The sequence below is a fragment of the Lytechinus pictus genome, chromosome 6, assembly GCF_037042905.1.
Source record: "Lytechinus pictus isolate F3 Inbred chromosome 6, Lp3.0, whole genome shotgun sequence".
NCBI lineage: Eukaryota > Metazoa > Echinodermata > Echinoidea > Temnopleuroida > Toxopneustidae > Lytechinus > Lytechinus pictus.
In genome coordinates this window covers 18,586,846-18,605,988 of record NC_087250.1, presented here as the reverse complement: position 1 = coordinate 18,605,988, position 19,143 = coordinate 18,586,846, and the positions used below count along the sequence as shown (strand labels likewise).

Below are 19,143 nucleotides of genomic sequence, written 5' to 3'. Positions count from 1 at the left end.
TAAGGGGTGAAGAAAAAGAACGGAAATTATGATTAACAATACAAGTATGAGGTGATCAATAAACATAACTGCTCTACTAGACATAAATTGAAGAGAAGAATTTTTATGTTCTAGAATTGTTTGTATTTTTCTCGACACTAAAATATGCACTAACCCATTATGGAGTTAATAAGTCCGTGCCCTAACGAAATGTAGCTTGTGGATGCCCGACGTGGCAACTTGATTATTCATAACTGGGACCATTTTACTATTTACATATTAATAGCAATAAAAACAATTCACGCGAGAGGTCCCTAGATCTGTGCATAAAAACACATTTTTGGTCCACTCGTTTTGCGTAATTTGAACTTTTATACATACGATTATGAATTAGTCTCTGACTATCTGGAGGCACGTAAGTGGCTACGATTTTAGCTTTTAGATTATTTACGACTTATCGTACGATGTCTTGTGCCAGACATCGTGATGATCGTAGATGGCCAAAACAAAGCCATCTTACGATAGCCCTGCGCAGATCACACAACCATGTGCTGATCGTAGAATGTTCGTTGAATATAAATCATGCCCTTTGGCTCATCGTACCCGTAAAAGGTTATCGCACGATATGGCGCTGATAGTACGATTATATTGCGCTTATTGTACGATGCCCTTACCATGCTTACGATAAGTGCTACGATCCTACGATTTTGACAAATCTGTGCAACTTCGCGCTGAAGAAAATGGGAGAACCTACGTAGATCGTGAATGGGTATGAAAATCGAACGATTATCCTTCGCCATAAGGAAATCATACGTTACGTACATTTGGCATGATGTGATTACCCTACGATCACTCTACGATGATCGTAGACCAAATGAAAACGGACTTAATCTGCAATACGAGGTTTTATTTACAGTTACAGTTAGTTCTTAATGTAGCATCTTCACCACAGCTCGAACAATGCCTTCTTGAATAAATCGTTGAATTTCGTTAAGTCAAAAGGATCAAACTGTTGCCTGCCAAATTGATGACTTGCATAATGATTCACATTCATCTTGTCCAGTCGAGAATTCGAAGGCTTCCTTGAAATCTGGTGACAAATTATTAAAAAAAAGGATCCTTCATTTAGCATTTAGCTGTTTATAAGCAAAACAGGGCGACTATACTCAAGCTGAAATCCTGAGAGTGAATGCTCATATCCCAACAAATAGGGTGAAATCATGACAAGCAACCCTCCCCGCCGGAGTAGTAGTGTGGATATCCCAAAGCTATAACTTCGAATCAGGAGATTTAACCACTTGAAGCGAAATGGATTTGAGGTATAATTCATGCGTCAAATACACCTGCAAGTATAAAAGGGAAATATCCGCCCCCGGGTATCGGCCCGGAGACAGTCGGTCTTATTCGAAACGTGAATGTTGATGAAAATCCATGAAAAGAATATTAGACGGCCTACAGCTATTTGGAACGCTCGTGTTTTTTTTCAGTAAAGGGTCTGCCTTCATTTAAGTGTTAAATTTGTTTTATTATCTATTCCTTTGAACAGTTAAATTAAATTTATCTACATCAGGTAGGATTCCTTTCGCAATTTTTATATCCAGTTATTTTACACCGCATTTACCTTTACTATATATATAAACAGAGTCAATTTTTTTTTATCTAAAAGGGAAGTTAACACTCAAGAAAAGTTTCTTCTAAAAATGCCAGCAAAAATAATAAAATGATTTTGGTGAAGTTTGTAGGAAAATCCATCAAACATTAATATTAGAATTTAAAGTTTTCTATTTGTGACGTCATATACGAGTAGCTGGCCAATCATGTTATGAAATACATTTCTCAATGGTTCATGATGACTAAAAAAATGTTTTTCAGGAGCCGGTGTGAAATAATTGTCTGTTGATACGCTGAAGATGCAAACAACATTTCGAGCTTTTTGACAATTTGACAATTCATTTTTTTAACTACTCGATTGGGATACTGCTCTCATATGACGCCACAAATCGAAAACTTTTTTTCTCGGTATTTCAACAATGAACTCTTTGTCAGGGTAAACTTCCCCGACAACATTAACATGAGTTACTGATTTATTAAAGATGGTATTCATGATTTGTAATGGATAAAACAGTTTTACCACGCTTACCTTTCCTTTTTTCATCGGTAGAAGAACAACCTCTTTCTCTTTTGATCTATAACAAAATCTCCATTATCCAGAGTGATGATAAACTTGTGATCGGTCTTATCTACTTTGACAGCATCCTCATTGCCACGCCGAGGATCCCTTCCTATCTTGAATGCCCTGATTCTCACCTCTTTACACATCGTTGTGTAATCTGTACAACTCTTTTTACTCATCTTAGCAAACTGGGAATTGCTAGGTGTTTCTTCATCGGATTTCATGGGTTCCGCAAAGAAATCAATCGTAACATAGACTGATACCTTCGTGTTATTTATGATCTTTGTCTTTGCCCCTTGCTTCTTCTTTCTAAGACCTAGAACATTCTCAATTATATTCCATATGGTGCCGGTACCGGTTGCAATCAATGTCAAACTCTTCGCTGTGTCTTCGAACGAAGCCATTGTTAGCTTGTTTTAAGTCTTTCCTAGGCATACATGGCACGATTTTCCTGCATAATGCACTTTAATAGTATACTCAGATAAATAATGATGGACCCAATATTACCGGCTGGGTAATCATTTGTTCTAAAAACGGTCATAGTGATATTCATAGATTAAGTTTGGCCAATCAACCTCATTTAGCAATGGGAAGGTGGATCAGCTGATCTGACGTCATACAACAGGTGAAAAATGATTGGCTAATGATCTTACTGGCTGACCTTGCGTTTCAAAGAAAGACAGCCGAGTTCATTAAGTTGAGATTTAAAAAGAAATGACAACTAAAGTTCATCTCTTATGGAATCAGGGGCCCGTTGCAGAAAGAGTTGCGTTTAAACGCAAACCAAAAAATCAATCGCAAGTCCCAAATGCGCGCTGTTGATTGGTTAAAAATCAAGTTGCGCATGATTTTTAGAGTTGCGATTGATTGCAACTCTTTCTGCAACGGGCCCCAGGACTAATGATTTTCAATGATTAACATCATTTTCCAGCTAAAGATTAAAAAGTTGATTTTATCAAAAGCACTTGAAGAACCAGTACCAGGTTGTGACATGTCGGCTTTAAGAATTTTTTTTTTTCACTCGGGTCGTGGTCCAGTCAGAGGTGGTATGACCGTTGTTCGATATGTTAAAAGTTTGTGTTATCATGTATCGTTATCGTTGTAGGGGCGACTCAAGGGGACAGGGGAAACCCTCCCATTATATCTCAAAGAGAATAGTGGAAAAGAGTCTTTAAAAACGGATAAGATCCCATAATCACGTGCACATACATGTAACGTCATAAGAGAATTGTTGATCATTCGACTGTCATGACTGTGCGATACCCCTGCACAGTAGGCCTGTAAACCCTGTTTAAAATTTCATTCAACGCTTTTACTATATGGCTCTTCCAGTAGTTGTTTAACATTTTGAACAACCATTCTTAATTTATTGAGAATTGAATAGTAAATATTAAACTTTGTGGTTTAAGAGTTCAAACTTGATTAAACTATTTAAAAACTCCTGTAAGGTTCATATTGTAAACATCGGCGTATAAAAACAGCGTTGGTAATGTTCACATCCCTAAGAAATTCATTTGAGAAAGAAAAACAAATTATTTCTCTGGTGATGTCACAGTATTCAAATATGGAGATGATACAAACAGATCACCCCCCCCCCATGAACAATAGATTCAGCGCTTTGATCGACACCAGCGGTTCTGATCACAGTTTTAAGGAAAATGTCCCAATAAAAGTGTTAAATAACATACCCTACATTATTCATAACTTTTTTATAATGTATGCATTGGCTTTGGTGAATAACAAGCAGAACACCAAGAAACGTCACATCTTGAATCTGTCACTCTCATGTGATGCGACCGGGCTCTTGCAAGCCGTGAGATTTCGTTCCCTCCACTCACTGCCCACGTGGTATATACAGGTATTTTGATTCAGTACATAATTGCGATAATAAAATATATATAATTAAGTATACTTACCTGGGCTGAACAAATATTTGCATTGGTAGTTGCAAAGCTATGCACTTAGTGTTAATTTCTTATATGTTATTTTGGCTGAACAAACAATTTCCTATAAATATACACATTATGCAAGATAAGCTATTGCTATCTACAGAGTACAGACTAACTACATTTTGCAAGGATGATAATAAAAAAATCAGGTCAAGCCGATAAATTAAAGTGTTAATATATTTGTCTTGGGTATTTTCTGGGAAAGTCAAATAGTGATATCAGAATTTCAATCGAGAATATCTGTCCGGCAGTTATAAAAAGAAGATAATAAATTGCAAACTTGGAAATGGACTGCTCCAAAATGATCTTATCTTGCATGAACGGTATTTGGGAACGAAAAAAATTAAATGAACAGATTGCTTTTTATGACGAACAAGAAATTCATTTTGATAAGGAGGCACTCCTTTTGTAGACACGAACACTATAAAAAGAGATGTTTTTAATATAACGTAACTTATAGAGAAACGTTTCTTAATATAAGGCAGGAATGTTTTGTTCTTATACTCGTTTTCTCACTCCTGCGTAATTTTCCCTCTATAGTTTTTCAACTCATATAGCGCGTCCCAAACAATGTAACTCTGATATACGACTGATTTTATTCTGAAATTAGATATTTATTAGTTATTTATTATTTATTTATTCATATATTTGTTTGTTTGCTTTAGGCCGATTTGTTTATTCAGAGCAGATGACTTTTAATAAAGCTGTGTTACTCTCAATTAATCAACTTTTTGCGGAAATAGGGAGATCATTTTATGTATTAACTTCTGTATAAAAAAAATCATTGATTTCGCTTCAGCAGTTTTGAACAAACAATCTATGTGATGCTTTCAGTCCATTCCAATATTGCATGTATATGTTTTGCACTGTCTAGCATACTAGCTCTCTTTGGTCATACAGACTATAACTAGCAATTCCCCGATCCAACAATGCAAGATAGTCTATTAAAACCAGGCTCATCAAAACCACAACCTAAAAGGACAAGTTCACCCCAACAAAAAGTTGATTTGGAAAAAAGGAGAAAAATCTAACAAGCATAACACTGAAAATGTCATCAAAGTCGGATGTAAAATAAGAAAGTTATGACATTTTAAGGTTTCGCTTAATTTCACAAAACAGTGATATGCACATCCTGGTCAGTATGCAAATTGGCAGACTGATGACATCACCCACTCACTGTTTATTTTGTATTTTATTGTATGAAATATGAAATGTTCTAATTTTCTTCTCCTTGTCAAGTGAAAAAAGTTTTATTTCTCCTGAACATGAGGAATTACCATAATTTTAAGTTTATGGTTTAGTTAAGTTGGTCCTTATTGTCAGATCTGTAAAAATTCAAACAATAAGAAACAAAAGAAATAGTGAGTGAGGAACATCATTGACTTTCTCATTTGCATATCGCTGAGTGGTGCATTCACTATTACTGTTTTGTGAAAAATAACCGAAACTTTAAAATGTCATAACTTTCTCATTTTACATCCGATTTCGATGAAATTTTCAGTGTTATGCTTGTTCGATTTTCTCCTTTTTACCAAATCAACTTTTTGTTGGGGTGAACTTGTCCTTTTAGGTTGTGATTTTGATGAGCCTAGTTTGAATAGACCATCTTGCATTGTTGGATCGGGGAATTGCTAGACAGTGCAAAACATATATAAGTGCTACATGCAATATTGGAATGGACTCAAAGCATCACATAGATTGTTTGTTCAAAACTTCTGATTCAAATCCACAATTTTCTGGGATGGACTTGTTGAGAAATGTCATGATTATGACTAATATGATATATAAACTACACATTTTTCTGAAAATTTTCTGGGTGGAATAATTGCATAAACATAAACACATTAATTATTACAGCTATATTAGCTAAAATTTTGGCCATTTATTGTAGTAATGAATATTCATGAGTAACTAATATTCCCAGCATTTTCCTGATATTACCATCTGATATTACTCCATTTACCCAATATTAATGGGTTCCGCATGGGTTGGAGGTCTCGTTTCCATCTGAGTCCTATCTGGGCACCATGTGGGTTCAAGTATATGTTTTCATCTGGGTTCCATGTGGGCCCATATGGGACCCAGATATCCCAGATAAGAACCGTATGTGATCCAGATACTTTGCTGTCTGGGAATGGAAGCGCTTCAACATTACCCATTACCCCTTATCAACCTGTTTGTAACTGGGTAAAATGTTGGTTTCATCAGGGTGATAACAGTAATTTTTTGGACTTTGACAATTTCGCTGGGATTGCTGTAAGATTACTGTTATTACTAAAGTTTGCAATGTTATAACCAATCAAAGTCATTCAACATTACCCTTATTACCCATCGTCACCCTGTTGTAACTCGGTAAATGTCGGTTTCATCAGGGTGATAACAGTAACAGGTATCAACAGGAATTATAATTTCGGTAATAGCATGGTAATAACGGTAATATTTGGTGTTACTCAAATTTCCGGGTGATATTACCGGTAATAACCGGTAAAATTGGTAATCGGTAACAAATTGCCCAGTGGGATGTAAAATGTTCTGGGAAAAAATGAAAATCCCCCCAAAAATGTTTACTACAAAATAAAGTACGGTTTGGTTTTCTTTTTTCAATTTTTGCACATCCGAATTACTAGGGGTGCTGCAGTAATGTATGCAGGGGGTGCCAGGGGTTCAAACCACAATTTGTTGGTACCCCCCCCCCCCCCACAAGAATTGGTTTGCTTGTCGATTTTTTTTTAGGTACAAAACGAAGTAAAATTTGTGGTGATCGACCTTTTTTTGCTTCTCAATTCTCTTTTGAGGTAGGAATCGACCCACAATATTGGTGGTGGAGGCCTTTTTGGGGGGGGTGTCAACATTGCATTTAACCTTGAACCCCCCCCCTAAAAATCCTACTGCCTGGGGTGCTTAGTATTAATTATTTATTCATGTTTTATTTAACAAAAATCGATAAAAAGAACAGTGAAGGGCAGTCCCGTTCAGTTAAAAAAACTGTTTTACAACGGAGCCCTCCACGAATAAAAAGAAACATAAACACAATAAATCAAAGCAGAACACATGCATAGTAAATGAATAAATAACAAAAAATGAATATAATGAACATAATAATGAGTATGTCGAATATTACACGCAACGCCCCCAAGGAAATTAAATTTTACGGGAAGTTAAGCATCCAAAGCTGCACCCCAGCTCCTCAGGGCCATGTAAAGTAGGCCTACAATAAACATCATTTCCCCCTTTTTTTAAAGAAATTGCATTTCATTGAACTACTGGGCAGGGAAGCCATAGTGTAACTGAAAACTTGTTTGAGCGTTCAAAAAATAAAAACAAAGGTCTCAACAGGAATATAAAGTTTCATGTCATCCTTTTAATTCTTCATTCATTTCTTCTTAGCATTTTCTCTATATCGACATGAAGCAAATTCCGTGAAAACTGTTGGTAGAAACAAAATGATAGGAAAGTCATAAGTACAAGAACAATAAAACTTTACATCATTTATGACTCTGACCATTACGATAAATTAATCATTTGACCTGAATGTAAATCACAATCTAGTTTCAAGATACATTGAAATATTTAGCACTGAAAAGCTTCTCACTAAATTGTATACAACCAAACATCTTCAGCAGTCAGCAGTAAATTACACCTGTGAAATTCATGTACTTAATACTAATATATAATTGTCTCTTAGACATCAATAAGAATATACTATAGCATTATCAGGTGTTTGAGATACAATTGACAAACATACTTTCTGTTATCTTTCTTCACATACATTGATGCATTAAGCCTGTCATGTAATCAAACCAAGTTAAAATCAACTTTTCTTGCATTATAACATTCATATTTCTTAAATACATAAATCAATGTTTCTACTGACCTCTTTGCCTCCAGAAATCTTCTTATATAGGGCAATTCCATGTAGGATACTTTAGATTTATTTTGATTCAAATTCTCAAACAGAATCTCCAGAACTGATTTCAATATCACATTACCTCAGTTGACCAAGAGATGGCGCTATTAATAAAATACCTCAGACAAGCCATACAAAGCACATATACTATACATGCACAGTGTAAATACATAGAAAATGTGTGTGTGCTCACTCAAATAGTCTGACCCTCAGACCCAATGAAATTCTTCAGTTTTAACACATTAAATCATTTGATGGCTTTTCAGAAAAATTAGATATACAAAATTATCTTCAAACCAGCTTTCATTACATGGCTCCTTTAAATTATTATTTCTAATTTACTAACATGCTCAGACAGAAAGCTGTACCTTATTAGCTTTAGTAAAATAAATGTACATTTCATTATTGCTACACTTGCAAAGAACGACTTGAGATATCTTACAGCAGAAACAAATGTTAAATATTGTGCACTGATACTACAATTTCACCCTTTTTTTTTTATTTTTTATTATCAATACAAATTTTATGTTTTCTTTGAATAAAAAGGCACAAGAAAAATGACTAAACCATCCGGTGCCCAAAGTTAACATTACTACCAAATTCGGCATTTTATCAAGCCGACAGAATTTTGTTCAAATCAAAACCTGAATCTACGAAACTGTAAGATTCTGTAATTGAAAAGGTGATGACTACACCGTTTATCACGTCAATTAAATACTGCTTGTTGAAAGATATGATACAATACATTCTTTCTATTTCTATTTTTCTACTTACACTATACTACCTATATATCATAGAACCTTATGCAATCCGAGGATTTCTTTGAGCAACTGTAATAGTCCAAAAGGTGAACTGTTGATATCACTAAATCATTATATCGTCATTATGTCAGAAAGGTGATATGATTCATAAAACTCACTTGCATAAAAAAAAATCAATCCTGTGGACAAAACTTTTGTCGATCATTTGAAAACGATATACATGCATTACATGAACCTTCATTAGATGCACATTACAAGTGGAATGAAATCTAACATGACATATCAGTCATTGAAAAGGAAGCACTTTGTATTATATGCCACACCACAGTATAACTAGTCTCAAAATTCAGACCTGATTAAGAGTAATTCACAATTTTGTTGTATTGTACTTGTATACATGTAGATCATTACGAGTATAAAGAACAAGATCATATATCTCACTGAACATGAACATGTAGTCTGAATTCAGACTCAAATACATGTATAAAATATGATACATGTAGCTTTTAGTCTAAATTTCAGACCTTAAAATGAATAATAAGTTACTCGATCTTATAGAGAAATTCAAATTTATGTCAAATATTCATCCTTCTTCAACCATAAATGTTCATACAGTCTTCTCTGTAGATTCGAAATGCATCATTGTCCAATCAGAGTCTAAAGTAAATATGTTCTCAAATATGAATGTCTCTCGGTTTCACGTTTTGACTGTATTTTCTGAGTTCGCTTTATACAAATATCAATTAATAACATATTTAAATGAAAGATAAAATCCTAATTAAATGTCTATAGGCTCTTTGGCTGGGAATTTATACTTGGTCTTCTAGCGCGATCAAAAGAACCAGTTTATGAATTGGGCGGTCGAGATGAGACAGTGGAGAAACACGCTTTCCTTGATTGTTCAGTTTTGAATTACCTACTGCAATTTTCACTTTGCGAATATGAGTGTCACCAGAAGCATATGTTTCAACAACTCTCCCCAGAGACCACATATTTCTGGGAATATTCTCTTCTTTGATTAACACGATATCGCCAACCCTCATGTCGCGCTGTGGAACAGTCCATTTATTTCTTGATTGAAGTTGACTCAGGAATTCCTTCCTCCAACGGGACCAAAATTCATTTGCTAGATGTTGAACTCTTCTCCAACGTTTCTTTGCGTACAAGTCCTCCCGAGGAAAAACACCAGGTGGCGGAAGTATCACCCTTGATTTTTGAGTCAACAATAGATTTGGAGTTATGGGCTCTAGGTGAGATGGATCGTTCAGGAATTCTACAGACAGTGGACGACTATTCACAATAGCTGCTGCCTCACATAGCAATGTTCGCAGTGAATCGTCGTCCAGTTGCTGACTATTTTGACGCAGCAATGCTTCCAAGACTCTACGAACAGTACGTATTTGCCTTTCCCAAGCTCCTCCCATGTGGCTTGAGCAGGGGAAGTTGAAGGTGAAGGCAAAGTAATCGCATCCTTCTCGGAGCAAATGCTGTTTAACTTTCTTATGATTCATCTCCTTCCAAGCTTTCATGAGTTCATTCTCGGCACCAACAAAATTTGTTCCTCTGTCCGACCTCAATTGACGAACAGGACCACGAACAGAGATAAAACGTCGAAGGGCATTAATAAACGCATCAGTGGACAACGAGTTCAGTACTTCTATGTGGATTGCACGCGACGACATACAAGTAAAAAGAAGGCCGTATTTCTTTACCTCCTTTCTGCCTTCTCTGATTATCCATGGTCCAAAGCAATCCATACCGCAGTAAGAAAATGGCGGTTCAGAGGTTAGACGATCCTTTGGTAGATCCGCCATTTTTTGTACCTGTGTTGGTCGTCGTAGTTTCCGACAGGTAACACATCGAGAGATGAGCTTGGATACAAGATTACTGCAACCCAAAATCCAATAACCATGGGATCTGATACAGTTAGTAGTCATGCCTCTTCCCTGATGAGCAACTTCTTTGTGACAATGAGCTACAATCAGGTCCGTAACATGATTTTGAGGTAGGATGGCGGGATGTTTGTTTGTGAACGAAGTTTTAGACCTTCTCAAGCGACCTCCTACTCTCAGGATGTTCTCACTATCTAGAAATGGATCAAGTTGGTGTAGACGGCTGGTAGTCTTACAATGACGTCTCCTCTCACGAGAAGATGTCTGAGTGGCATTTTTCATAACTTCCTGTCTTTGAATTTCATCATGGAATGCCTTTCTTTGTATATGCCTAATTATCTCCTTTTCTGCTTGGGCAAGTAATTCAGCAGACATAGGCTCGATACCGGTTTTCTTCTGGTTAGCTCTCTGATGCTTCTGTTCACATCGTCTTCGTAAGTAGGACTTTAGTCTGAGACAATTTGCTACAGCCCTTCTGGTTTGATGCCAACTGGAAAAGCGGTCTAGTCGTTCCAGCTCAAACTCATCATTCTTCTTGAAAGCAGCATGAGCTTGAGTTAGCTTCACTTCGGGGTCATTAGGAACGATTTCGCCATCATCCTTACTTTCAATAGCTGGAATTTCCTTCTCCCATAGGAATTTGGGGCCAGTTAACCATCTTGATTGCTCTATCTGATTGACAGTGAGTCCTCTTAAAGCTGTATCAGCAGGGTTATTTTTGGTGTCAATATGATGCCACTGTGAAGGCAGTGACTCGTCTCTGATCTGACTCACTCTATTGGCTACGAAAACATGATATCGTCTTGCTTCATTCTTAATGTAGCCTAAAACTACTCTGCTATCAGTCCAGAAGAAATGCTTGGCATTTACAAAATCGAGTTCATTTTGCAGAAAGGAACTAATTTTTACAGATAACAGGGCTGCTGTTAACTCTAATCGGGGCACGGTTACCGTCTTGATAGGAGTGACCCTGGATTTTCCCATCACCAGGGTACAGTGCACCTTGTCTTCTTGATTTGTAAGTCTCAGGTAGGTACACTGCCCATAACCGGCGTTACTGGCATCACTGAAGTGATGAAGTTGCACATCTCTGATTTCTCCAAAGTCTTTTGGTTTGTAGCATATATCGATAGAGATGTACTGAAGTTGGAGAATGTCGGTCTTCCACTGTTCCCACTTAGCTTTGAGTGTATCCGATAAGGGGTCGTCCCATTCAGCAGAAATCCGACATAATTCTTGGAGAATCAGCTTTGCAGGAAGTATTATGGGTGCTAATAGTCCCAGAGGATCATACACTGACATGACTGTAGACAGGATTCCTCTTCGAGTCAGTGGTTTATCCTGAAAGTTGATCCTGAATTGAAATTTATCTGATGCAATGCACCATTGGACTCCGAGAGCCTTTTCCACAGGCAAGGTGTCTTGCGAAAGATTCAATTCCTTGAGGTCCTTTCCTCTGTCATCAACTGGAACAGATTGCATTACCTTTCTGGAGTTGGATACAATCTTATGCAGGTGAAGACGTCCACGTTCACAAATCTTTCTCGTCCTCATGATGAGATCAATGGCTTCATCTTCGGTTGATACAGATTTCAACCCATCGTCTACGTAGAAGTCGTTCTGTATGAAATCTGATGCTTCATGTCCAAACTCATCTGCATAGTCTTTTGCAATCTGCTTTAATGCAAGGTTCGAACAGCCAGGCGATGAAGCTGCACCGAACAGATGAACGTTCATCTGGCAGTCACTAAGTCGGCGACTAACATCTCCGTTTAACCAACATAGAAACCGGAGATAGTTTCTATGCTCTTTATTTACCTGGAATTGGTGGAACATTTCCTTCACGTCACACATGAAGGCCGTGACTTCTTTCCTGAATCGACAAAGAACACCGGTGAGGGTATTAGTCATATCCGGTCCTGTTAACAAGTGAGCATTCAATGAAGTTCCTCTAAACTGCGAGCTGCAGTCAAAAACAACTCTCAACTTGTTGGGCTGTTTCACTCCATGATGGGGAATGTACCATACTTTACCAACTTCTCCTGATTCTGATGCGACCTCTTGCATAGTTGCTATTGAAGAGGGTATTCATTTGTTTTGTATATTGTTCATGATACACAGGATCCTTCTTAAACTTTGTCTTGAGATGATTGAGTCTTTTCTCGGCAAGGACCCTATTATTTGGAAGAGTAGGATTTTCATCACGAAATGGCAGGGGCATCTCATAATGACCACTTTCAGACACATGAACTTGACGCTCCATTATCTCTAGAAATCTCAAGTCATTCCTCGAATATGGCCTTTGTCTTTTCTCTGGTGCAAAGTCTGCTTCTAAAAGACGTATGACTTGCGAGGGAGTGATCTCTTCCTTAATCCTTGATTGATGGCTGAAGGTAACTGTGGTTGGATGGCCATCTACTTGCAATTCTTCTGGAACAACGTGCACCATAACGCGATGACTGATTCCAATATGATCATGCGCACTGTCATGATAGTTGGGTTCTATTGTACCGACAACACTCCATCCAAGATCAGTTTGTAATCCAAATGGTCCACCATCATCAGGGGAGCTTAACACAGCTCGCGGAGTGAGAGCCCTTGCACAATCATAGCCAATGAGAAGTCCAATCTCGCAATCTTGAAGGGGAATCAAATGTTTGGCTATGTCTTTAAGATGAGAGTGCGCCTTAGCAATGTCTGGCGTTGGTATGTGTTCTCGATTTGCCGGCATAATATTCCGAGTGTAAGTGGGGGGCAAACAAATTTCTTCTCTTCCGTCAAATGCTCGAACCTTAAGTCCACTGATCTTTTCACTCGAAATTCTCTCATTGGCCTGCGTCATGGTCGAAAGAAGCAAGTTGACTGCAATTCCTTCAATGCCCATTGCTTCCTTAGTCTTATCTAAAATGAAGCTAGTGTCTGACTGAGTGTCCAGCATAGCGTACACTAACCTCTCCCCAGGTACTGATTCATGCGATAGCCACACAGGAACTATAGTAGATGTCTTTAGAGATCTGTGATTGTCCGTCGTGGTTGAAGCATGAGATCTTGTGGTTTGAGTTTCCTCAGCTTCATTCCTTATTTCAACTTTCTTAGATTCTTGTCTTTCTGTCCAGTTTTCATCATGCAGAACAGTGGGGTGACGTCTTTTGCATGTTGAACATGATGACCTCTTCTTACAATTCTTAGATAGATGACCGGACTTTAAACATCCAAAGCATAGACCATGATCGAAAACAAACTTGGTTCGGTGAGCTAATGTCTGTGACATGAAGTATTTACAAGTAGTAAGATGATGTTCTCCCTTACAGTAGGTGCAAAGGGGTTTCCATTTTCCTTTCCCTCCATTTGCTTGCTGCCCCTGCACACTGGTCGATAATGTTCTCACATTAGAAGACTGCTGTCTCCTTTCTTTCAAGGATGATGTCTGATTAGAAGTGATCGGATCACAAGCGATATCTGCTTCGTCGCAGATGAATTCTGTGAAGACAGAAAAGGGAGGAAAGGATCCTCTGTCTTGCCGCCATTTGACTACATTCCTGCACCATCTCGTGATTAGCCAATCAGGCAGTTTGCTCATCAATTTTTTGTTCTCTCTTTCATCATCCAAATGATGTAAGTGATGGACGTATCTGGCTGCTGTACAACACTGGTGAAGAAAATCTCCGAATCTCCGAAGGCCTAAATAGTCCTTGGGGCTGATTTTAGGCCAGTCATCGAGTTTGTCCCGGAAGGCATTGGAAATAACAAAGGGATTTCCGTACCTTTCTTGTAGCACCTTCATGGCTTCCACATATGCGGCGTCATCTCCCAGCAAGGAGTATCCTTTCACCAACACCAATGGTGCACCTGTAAGATACTTCAGCAGGAAGTAGAATCTCTCTCCAGCTGGAATACCGCGATGTTCAATGAGAGCATCATAACTTCGCTTCCATGATGTGAATTCCAGTGGATTACCATCGAAAACTCCAGGCTCAGGTATTGGAAGTCTGTTCAAGCGAAGAAGCTCCGTCAAACTACTAGCAAGGGCAACTTCTTCTTATGAAGGCTTGATGTATGCACATTCTTGTGTGACACTGCTTCAGGATCATCGGTTGGTTCATCAATCCTTCTCATCGTGGTAATGTCCTTTTCCTTTGGAGAATTTACCTTCCTTGAATCGTCTACCCACTCCTGGCACAACTTTCGTGATGTTGACGAGACGGACAAGTGAGAAGTTCCTTTATGTGAAGACATTTCGCCTCGTAGTGCAAGAAGCGTCTTTAAAGTGTCCTTCATCAAGGAGGAATGTTCTTCTTCAATTTCATCCAATTTCTCCTCACTGCTATCATTAATATTTAGGGATGAAGATAATTCGGCTAAATTCTCCTGCACTGAGATGACATTGTCCATGGCTGCTTGCAAGTTATCACGGCCATCCTTTATCACCGAAGATTCAACCTCATCTTCAACTAGAAGCTCTCTAAGTTTATTGGAAAGCCTTCTCCATTTGGTGAGAGAACTCTTCCAGGCTTTAAGCTTCGCATCCAACTGATTTTGAATTCCTTTTTCAGTCGGCTTCCTTGTTCTTACACTTGCATCACCACCGCCATTAGCTGTGACTTTCATTAATTCAGCAGGCTCGGACATCTTGAATCCTTTTATGTAATGATGATAAGTCTTTGCATAGAGTTTTCACTGTAACTGAAGACTTGTTTGAGCGTTCAAAAAATAAAAACAAAGGTCTCAACAGGAATATAAAGTTTCATGTCATCCTTTTAATTCTTCATTCATTTCTTCTTAGCATTTTCTCTATATCGACATGAAGCAAATTCCGTGAAAACTGTTGGTAGAAACAAAATGATAGGAAAGTCATAAGTACAAGAACAATAAAACTTTACATCATTTATGACTCTGACCATTACGATAAATTAATCATTTGACCTGAATGTAAATCACAATCTAGTTTCAAGATACATTGAAATATTTAGCACTGAAAAGCTTCTCACTAAATTGTATACAACCAAACATCTTCAGCAGTCAGCAGTAAATTACACCTGTGAAATTCATGTACTTAATACTAATATATAATTGTCTCTTAGACATCAATTAGAATATACTATAGCATTATCAGGTGTTTGAGATACAATTGACAAACATACTTTCTGTTATCTTTCTTCACATACATTGATGCATTAAGCCTGTCATGTAATCAAACCAAGTTAGAATAAACTTTTCTTGCATTATAACATTCATATTTCTTAAATACATAAATCAATGTTTCTACTGACCTCTTTGCCTCCAGAAATCTTCTTATATAGGGCAATCCCATGTAGGATGCTTTAGATTTATTTTGATTCAAATTCTCAAACAGAATCTCCAGAACTGATTTCAATATCACATTACCTCAGTTGACCAAGAGATGGCGCTATTAATAAAATACCTCAGACAAGCCATACAAAGCACATATACTATACATGCACAGTGTAAATACATAGAAAATGTGTGTGTGCTCACTCAAATAGTCTGACCCTCAGACCCAATGAAATTCTTCAGTTTTAACACATTAAATCATTTGATGGCTTTTCAGAAAAATTAGATATACAAAATTATCTTCAAACCAGCTTTCATTACATGGCTCCTTTAAATTATCATTTCTAATTTACTAACATGCTCAGACAGAAAGCTGTACCTTATTAGCTTTAGTAAAGTAAATGTACATTTCATTATTGCTACACTTGCAAAGAACGACTTGAGATATCTTACAGCAGAAACAAATGTTAAATATTGTGCACTGATACTACAATTTCACCCTTTTTTTTTTTTTTTTATTATCAATACAAATTTTATGTTTTCTTTGAATAAAAAGGCACAAGAAAAATGACTAAACCATCCGGTGCCCAAAGTTAACATTACTACCAAAGTCGGCATTTTATCAAGCCGACAGAATTTTGTTCAAATCAAAACCTGAATCTACGAAACTGTAAGATTCTGTAATTGAAAAGGTGATGACTACACCGTTTATCACGTCAATTAAATACTGCTTGTTAAAAGATATGATACAATACATTCTTTCTATTTCTATTTTTCTACTTACACTATACTACCTATATATCATAGAACCTTATGCAATCCGAGGATTTCTTTGAGCAACTGTAATAGTCCAAAAGGTGAACTGTTGATATCACTAAATCATTATATCGTCATTATGTCAGAAAGGTGATATGATTCATAAAACTCACTTGCATAAAAAAAAATCAATCCTGTGGACAAAACTTTTGTCGATCATTTGAAAACGATATACATGCATTACATGAACCTTCATTAGATGCACATTACAAGTGGAATGAAATCTAACATGACATATCAGTCATTGAAAAGGAAGCACTTTGTATTATATGCCACACCACAGTATAACTAGTCTCAAAATTCAGACCTGATTAAGAGTAATTCACAATTTTGTTGTATTGTACTTGTATACATGTAGATCATTACGAGTATAAAGAACAAGATCATATATCTCACTGAACATGAACATGTAGTCTGAATTCAGACTCAAATACATGTATAAAATATGATACATGTAGCTTTTAGTCTAAATTTCAGACCTTAAAATGAATAATAAGTTACTCGATCTTATAAAGAAATTCAAATTTATGTCAAATATTCATCCTTCTTCAACCATAAATGTTCATACAGTCTTCTCTGTAGATTCGAAATGCATCATTGTCCAATCAGAGTCTAAAGTAAATATGTTCTCAAATATGAATGTCTCTCGGTTTCACGTTTTGACTGTATTTTCTGAGTTCGCTTTATACAAATATCAATTAATAACATATTTAAATGAAAGATAAAATCCTAATTAAATGTCTATAGGCTCTTTGGCTGGGAATTTATACTTGGTCTTCTAGCGCGATCAAAAGAACCAGTTTATGAATTGGGCGGTCGAGATGAGACAGTGGAGAAACACGCTTTCCTTGATTGTTCAGTTTTGAATTACCTACTGCAATTTTCACTTTGCGAATATGAGTGTCACCAGAAGCATATGTTTCAACAACTCTCCCTAGAGACCACATATTTCTGGGAATATTCTCTTCTTTGATTAACACGATATCGCCAACCCTCATGTCGCGCTGTGGAACAGTCCATTTATTTCTTGATTGAAGTTGACTCAGGAATTCCTTCCTCCAACGGGACCAAAATTCATTTGCTAGATGTTGAACTCTTCTCCAACGTTTCTTTGCGTACAAGTCCTCCCGAGGAAAAACACCAGGTGGCGGAAGTATTACCCTTGATTTTTGAGTCAACAATAGAATTGGAGTTATGGGCTCTAGGTGAGATGGATCGTTCAGGAATTCTACAGACAGTGGACGACTATTCACAATAGCTGCTGCCTCACATAGCAATGTTCGCAGTGAATCGTCGTCCAGTTGCTGACTATTTTGACGCAGCAATGCTTCCAAGACTCTACGAACAGTACGTATTTGCCTTTCCCAAGCTCCTCCCATGTGGCTTGAGCAGGGGAAGTTGAAGGTGAAGGCAAAGTAATCGCATCCTTCTCGGAGCAAATGCTGTTTAACTTTCTCATGATTCATCTCCTTCCAAGCTTTCATGAGTTCATTCTCGGCACCAACAAAATTTGTTCCTCTGTCCGACCTCAATTGACGAACAGGACCACGAACAGAGATAAAACGTCGAAGGGCATTAATAAACGCATCAGTGGACAACGAGTTCAGTACTTCTATGTGGATTGCACGCGACGACATACAAGTAAAAAGAAGGCCGTATTTCTTTACCTCCTTTCTGCCTTCTCTGATTATCCATGGTCCAAAGCAATCCATACCGCAGTAAGAAAATGGCGGTTCAGAGGTTAGACGATCCTTTGGTAGATCCGCCATTTTTTGTACCTGTGTTGGTCGTCGTAGTTTCCGACAGGTAACACATCGAGAGATGAGCTTGGATACAAGATTACTGCAACCCAAAATCCAATAACCATGGGATCTGATACAGTTAGTAGTCATGCCTCTTCCCTGATGAGCAACTTCTTTGTGACAATGAGCTACAATCAGGTCCGTAACATGATTTTGAGGTAGGATGGCGGGATGTTTGTTTGTGAACGAAGTTTTAGACCTTCTCAAGCGACCTCCTACTCTCAGGATGTTCTCACCATCTAGAAATGGATCAAGTTGTTGTAGACGGCTGGTAGTCTTACAATGACGTCTCCTCTCACGAGAAGATGTCTGAGTGGCATTTTTCATAACTTCCTGTCTTTGAATTTCATCATGGAATGCCTTTCTTTGTATATGCCTAATTATCTCCTTTTCTGCTTGGGCAAGTAATTCAGCAGACATAGGCTCGATAACGTTTTCTTCTGGTTAGCTCTCTGATGCTTCTGTTCACATCGTCTTCGTAAGTAGGACTTTAGTCTGAGACAATTTGCTACAGCCCTTCTGGTTTGATGCCAACTGGAAAAGCGGTCTAGTCGTTCCAGCTCAAACTCATC

At 37.5% G+C, this 19,143-nt stretch overlaps 3 protein-coding genes across 3 annotated transcripts; all 3 read right to left on the bottom strand.

The window, feature by feature from the left end:
• Nucleotides 1–9,578: 9,578 nt before the first annotated feature.
• LOC135154343 (uncharacterized) lies at nt 9,579–12,572 on the bottom strand. The gene has a single exon (XM_064100458.1). The coding sequence runs from the start codon at nt 12,570–12,572 to the stop codon at nt 9,579–9,581; it is 2,994 nt and encodes a 997-aa protein (XP_063956528.1).
• A 118-nt stretch (nt 12,573–12,690) lies between these two features.
• Nucleotides 12,691–14,445, bottom strand: LOC135154342 (uncharacterized). Its single transcript, XM_064100457.1, has one exon. The coding sequence runs from the start codon at nt 14,443–14,445 to the stop codon at nt 12,691–12,693; it is 1,755 nt and encodes a 584-aa protein (XP_063956527.1).
• Nucleotides 14,446–15,430: 985 nt separating this feature from the next.
• On the bottom strand, nt 15,431–18,991 carry LOC129263188 (uncharacterized). The gene is made up of 2 exons (XM_054901107.2): nt 17,641–18,991; nt 15,431–15,483 (listed from the first exon to the last, which is right to left on the bottom strand). The coding sequence occupies exons 1-2, from the start codon at nt 18,989–18,991 to the stop codon at nt 15,431–15,433; spliced, it is 1,404 nt and encodes a 467-aa protein (XP_054757082.2).
• Nucleotides 18,992–19,143: the final 152 nt, after the last annotated feature.